This window comes from Sapajus apella, unplaced genomic scaffold (genome assembly GCF_009761245.1).
Source record: "Sapajus apella isolate SASKATOON/1434 unplaced genomic scaffold, GSC_monkey_1.0 scaffold99, whole genome shotgun sequence".
Classification (NCBI taxonomy): domain Eukaryota; kingdom Metazoa; phylum Chordata; class Mammalia; order Primates; family Cebidae; genus Sapajus; species Sapajus apella.
Genome location: NW_022437039.1, coordinates 1,673,390 through 1,679,426, shown reverse-complemented (window position 1 = coordinate 1,679,426; position 6,037 = coordinate 1,673,390). Strand labels below are relative to the sequence as shown.

Below are 6,037 nucleotides of genomic sequence, written 5' to 3'. Positions count from 1 at the left end.
CTTGTTACCCCGGCTGGAGTGCAATGGCGCGATCTCGGCTCACCACAACCTCCGCCTCCTGGGTTCAGGCAATTCTCCTGCCTCAACCTCCTCAGTAGCTGGGATTACAGGCACGCGCCACCTTGCCCAGCTAATTTTTTTTTGTATTTTTAGTAGAGACGGGGTTTCACCATGTTGACCAGGATGGTCTCGATCTCCTGACCTCGTGATCCACCCGCCTCGGCCTCCCAAAGTGCTGGGATTACAGGCTTGAGCCACTGCGCCCGGCCAAGAAAACTTTCTTATCAGGTGACTGAATGGTCCATGGGGGCAACCCCCAAAACCATTTCAAACATCTCCACCACCCCCAGTCTGCCTCCCACCCTAGACCTTATGGAGTTCTCTTTAAGGAGAGAGGAGAGGAGGGTAGTCTAGGGAACCAATGGGGGCACAAAGGCAAGGGCCAGCATCAAACCCTTATACCAAGCAAAGGACCAGGAGAGATGAATAAAGAGAAGCACAAGAGTCTGTAAGGTCCCAGGAATGGATGGAGAAGAAAATGGAAAAAAGCACAGCTGGAGAGAACCTGTGGACTCGACTGGCCCAGAACACTGCTGGCACTGGCAGCATGACCCAGACAGCCGATGGGTTTCTCCTGTGTGCCAATGCCAATCAATTAATAGTGGCTGACTCGGGTGTTCTATGATGGATGCTCAGTGGGAAGGAGGGCCATGAGTGATTAGCAATGACATTTCAGCCACAGTGGGATCCAGAAGTGGGCTGTCAATGCCATGTATGCGTCATTTTGCCCAGCCCAAGTGATGGGACATCCAGAGAGCTCAGGTCTCAGGTGACAGGAAGTGCCACTCAACTTTTTGATATCTCTGTCATGGCAGTCCTTACTACGATTAGGGTCACTAGCCAGTCACCTAGCCTCCTTTATGAGCAATTACAGTAGCTAGCATTTGGCAGGGACTTCTGAGCCAGGTGTGGTTCTGAGGGCTATATAAGCAGCAGCCCATTTTACAGATGAGGAAATCAGGATCCAGGGGGTTAAGCAACCTCAAAAGAACATCAGAGGTGGAAGAGGACAACCGCAAACTGTTCCATCGGACACGGGGCCATCAGACCTCGGAACTTCCGGGGAGACCCCAGGGCCCAACCCCCTAGAGGCTAGGCTACCCTGCTACTGGGCCTGGGATACAGCTGTGCTCTCTCCAGCAGGCAGGCAACAGTGTGTTCTGCCCAGCTCTGAATCCATCGCCTTCAGGGTGCCCCCAAACTGTGCTGGTTCCCCTCACTTCAACCAGTGGCCCCAGATCTTCACCTTGTCACACCTTACAAAATCTGGGCAGAGCAGTTTTTTGTTTTTTCATATATACGTGTGTGTGTGTGTGCACGGTTTCTTTAAACAGCAACAAAGAAGAGCAGTTTTTTAAACCTGAGTGGACATAAAACTCAAGTGGGAAATGGGTTGAAAATGCAGCTTCCCAGGCCCCAGTGGGTCCGAGGCAGGGTCTGCCATGTCTAACAGTCCTCCCCTCTGTGGACCTGGCCCACACTCAGAGAACTCTGGCCTGTGGGTGTCCAGAGATATCCAGGAGACTGGGATATCAGATCACATAAGAAACCAGGATCTGAGGAGCCAATCTGGATGTCCCCATGATGCCCAAGTTCTCGCTCCTCTTCCTCTTCTCCTTTCCACCACAAATGACCGCAGAAGGAGATGGAGGATGAGAATCTGGAGCCAGACGTTCCCAGTCAACCCATGTTCATTAATAGAGGCAGGAAGAGAGCGGGGAACAAGGCTGCCTGGGAGCCCCACATCTGGTCCCGATTCCCAACTGTGCTTCCATCCAGCTGAAACCTTGACAGTCACTTCCTCCTTGGTAACGGGTGGGTCCTCTCCAAATACTCTCCTGTCCTCTCAGCAAGGACCCTGGCCTCTCTCCATCAATTCTAATCAGTCCCACTCCCCCAACCCCCACACACCAAGAGCCTCTGTCTTGATGGGTGGGAAAGAGCCCAAACCACTGGCTTGGTCTCCACACCAAGCCACCAATGAAAGCGAAAATCGGCCCCGTGGTGAGGTCAATCTGACGACAATGAGCCCTCTCCAGGCAGGAGCGAAGCGCCGGGACCCGCGCTCAGCACCCCGCCCCGCCCTCAGGGCTTCCCCCAGGAGCTCCCCCCGGAGGACGGAGCTGAGGCGCCGGGGCGAAGGAACTGCCCCAAGGTCACCCCAGCCGTGCAGTGGCAGTGCTGGACACCGCTCGGGCAGGTTCCTCCGGGGTCCCCAGCCACGCCTAAGGCTCGGGACCGCGGGGCCAGGGGGCCGCGCGAAGGCTCTGGGTAGGAACAAGACCCAGAGGGGACCGAGTAGTGCGCCCCGCCCCCAGCTCCCCGCCCCCGCGCCCGCCGGGCCCGCGTTCCAGCCCGCGCCCCGCCGAACGCGCCGGGGACCTGGCGCTCACCGGACTTCGGCGGGTAGCGATAGGCCGAGTTCGCCTGGATGTCGATGTCCTCCACCCCCGCGATGCGACGGCTGAGAATGGAGCCCATGGTGAGCGGCGCTGCCGAGCCGGAGATGGGGCCGGGACCAGAACCAGGACGGCGGCAGCGGCGGCGTCAGCGGGGTCCTCACACGGACATGGCCCGGACCAGGCCGCACGGACGCTTGTCCACGGCCGCGGAGGCGCCTCGAGCCCCACCCCCGGCTCGGCCAGGGGCCTGACGCCACAGCGGCCCTCCGCCTCCCGGGCCCGGGGCACAACGGGAAATGGAGTCCTCTTGCCGCCGAGGGCGCCGGGAAGCAGCGCGAAAAGCCCGTCTGGAAACTCTATTTCCCAAGACGCTCCGTTCCCAGGCCCTCTGACGTGTTGATAAGCACTCTGGGACAAACCAAATGGACCTAAATTCAGAGGGAAGGAACCACCAACTGCACCGCAAATGGTCCTTCCCTCTGCGTTCCAAGCAGTGCACTAACATATTAACTCTTTTAGTCATTTCATTATCTGTTCGTTTAGCGCCTTCCACTTGCCCCTCTGAAATAACTCCCTGAGTCGCTGTAATTCTCCCTATTCCCCTGTTTTTGTCTCCCGCCCCGACCGGCAGAGGGCGCAGCAGCACCTGCTATGCGGAGCCCACCTGTAGGGCGTGCACCGAGAACGCGAAGCACCTGTTTTGGCCTTGGCCAGAATTCGAGACATCTCTCCGGCCCCACGTCCAAAACAGTTTAAAAACATTATTTTACAGCCCTCACGGAAGGGAGTAGACTCTCCCCATTTTACACACAGAGAAACTGAAGCACAGAGGAGAGAGGGCCACATAAAATGTGCTGGGGGCAAGATTGCAAGAATCGTACTCACGATGAAAACCTTGCAACGTGCAAGATGTTCCCTGGCTTTTGACTCACACACAGCTCTGCAAATAGATCGGTTTTTTACCTACTTTTCAGTTGAGGAACTGGGATTCTGAGAAGGTGATTTCCCAAGTCAAGCCTGCTGTACCAAGAAAGCAGCTAGGGAGGGCAGGGCAGACAGTCTCAGATGGTCAATTCACCACAGTCCACATGGAAATGCTTCTTTCTTTCTTGGTTTTTGAAATGGAGTTTCGTTTTTGTTGCCCAGGGTGGAGTGCAAGGGTGGGATCTCAGCTCACCACAACCTCCACCGCCCAGGTTCAAGCAATTCTCCTGCCTCAGCTTCCTGAGTAGCTGGGATTACAGGTGCGCACCAGCATGCTCACCTAATTTTCTGTATTTTTAGTAGAGTTGGGGTTTCTCTATGTTGGTCAGGCTGGTGTGGAACTCCCAACCTGAGGTGATCCGCCTGCTTCAGCCTCCCAAAGTACTGGGATTACAGGCATGAGCAACCATGCCTGGCCTGGAAATGCTTCTTATACCCTTCCAGAGGCCAGAGACCAGGATCCTGTCTTCCTCTTTTTTTTTTTTTTTTTTTTCCTTGTTCTGTTGCCCAGTCTGGAGAGAAGTGTCACTATCTCAGCTCACTACAGCCTCTGCCTCCCATGTTTCAAAGCGATTCTTGTGCCTCAGCCTCCCCAGTAGCTGGGATTACAGGCATGCACCATTACACCTGGCCAATTTTTGTGTTTTTAGTACAGACGGGGTTTCGCCACATTGGCCAGGCTGGTCTCGAACTGCTGGCCTCGAGTGATTCACCTCCCAAAGTGTTGGGATTACGGGCTTGAGCCACCACACCTGGCCTCATCCTTCCTCTTGCTGAGGATCTTGAGAAGCTAAATGAGTATGGCAGCTGAGAGCCTTGTGTGATTATGAGGAGGGTCCAGGCTTGGAGGAGCCTGATTAAATCTCCCCGCCCACAAGCAAGATCCACATTTACTGAGCACTTATTATGTGACAGGCATCATTCTGAAGGCTCTGTGCATATTCTCTTATCTAATTCTTTGATGTTGCCTGGGCGTGGTGGCTCATGCCTGTAATCTTAACACTTTGGGAGGCTGAGGCAGGCAGATACCCTGCACCCAGGAGTTCCAGACTTGGTACAACATGTCATGACCCTGTCTCTACCAAAAATTTAAAAATTAGCCAGGTGTGATGGCACACCCCTGTAGTCACAGCTACTGTGGAGGTGGAGGCAGGAGCATAGCTTGAGCCTGGGAGGTAGAGGCTACAGTGAGCCATTATCATGCACTGCAGTTCAGCCTGGGTGACAGAGCAAGATTCTATGTCTAAAAAGAATAAAAATTTTTAAAAAATAAAAAACACCATCGTAGCCAATATGGTGAAACCCTGTCTCTACTAAAAATACAAAAACATTAGCCAGGCATGGTGGCACATGCCTGTAATCCCAACTATTCTGGAGGCTGAGGCAGGAGAATTGCTTGAACCTGGGAGGCAGAGTTTGAAGTGAGCCGAGATCACACCACTGCACTCCAGCCTGGGTGACAGGGTGAGACTGTCTCAAAAAATAATAATAATGATAAAATAAAAACAATTAAAAATAGGCCAGGCACAGTGGCTCATGCTTGTAATCCCAGCTCTTTGGGAGGCTGAGGCATGCGTATCACTTGAGGTCAGGGGTTTGCAACCAGCCTGGCCAACATGGTGAAACCTCGTCTCTACTAAAAATACAGAAAATTAGCTGAGCATGCTGGTGCGCACCTGTAATCCCAGCTACTCAGGAGACGGAGGCAGGAGAATCACTTGAACCTGGGAGGTGGTGGTTACAGTAAGCCAAGATTTTGCCACTGCACTCCAGCGTGGGTGACAGAGCGAGACTCTGTCTACAAAATGATAATAATAATAAAAACAATTATCTGGCCAAGCACAGTGGTTTACACTTGTAATCCCAGCACTTTGGGAAGCCAAGGCAGACAGATCACCTGAGGTCAGGAGTTCGAGACCAGCTTGGCCAACGTGGCAAAACCCTGTCTCTACTAAAAATATAAAAATTATCCAGGTGTGGTGGTGCATGCCTGTAATCCCAGCTACTCAGGAGGCTGAGGCAGGAGAATCACTTGAACCTGGGAGGCGGAGGTTGCAGTGAGCAGAGATCACACCACTGCACTCCAGCGTGGGCGACAGAGCAAGACTCCATTTCAAAAAAAAGCAAACGCCGGGCGCAGTGGCTCAAGCCTGTAATCCCAGCACTTTGGGAGGCCGAGGCGGGTGGATCACGAGGTCAAGAGATCGAGACCATCCTGGTCAACACAGTGAAACCCCGTCTCTACTAAAAAAGCTACAAAAAATTAGCTGGGCATGGTGGCGCGTGCCTGTAATCCCAGCTGCTCAGGAGGCTGAGGCAGGAGAACTGCCTGAACCCAGGAGGCGGAGGTTGCGGTGAGCCGAGATTGCGCCATTGCACTCCAGCCTGGGTAAAAAGAGCGAAACCCCATCTCAAAAAAAAAAAAAAAAAAAAAAAAGCAAACAAAAAAATCCACTTATCTGATGTAGAGTCTACGTATACTTCCATTCCCAATTTACAAAACAGGAAAGTGAGGCTCAGAGAAATGAAGTACCCCAATGAGGCTGCACAGTAGGTGAGTGGCAGAGCGGGAATTGAGCCAGGCCACTGCT

At 53.4% G+C, this 6,037-nt stretch overlaps 1 protein-coding gene across 9 annotated transcripts in view; it reads right to left on the bottom strand.

Moving 5' to 3' along the window:
* The window catches only part of MGRN1 (mahogunin ring finger 1), a 61,200-nt gene extending 58,468 nt beyond the window's left edge, over positions 1-2,732 (bottom strand). For all 9 annotated transcript variants that reach the window (XM_032258013.1, XM_032258015.1, XM_032258012.1 and 6 more), the window contains exon 1: positions 2,454-2,732. In XM_032258013.1, the coding sequence (XP_032113904.1) occupies positions 2,454-2,541 (88 nt within the window). In that variant the 5' untranslated portion in view covers positions 2,542-2,732. The remainder of the gene's footprint in view (positions 1-2,453) is intronic.
* Between the last annotated feature and the right edge of the window lie 3,305 nt (positions 2,733-6,037).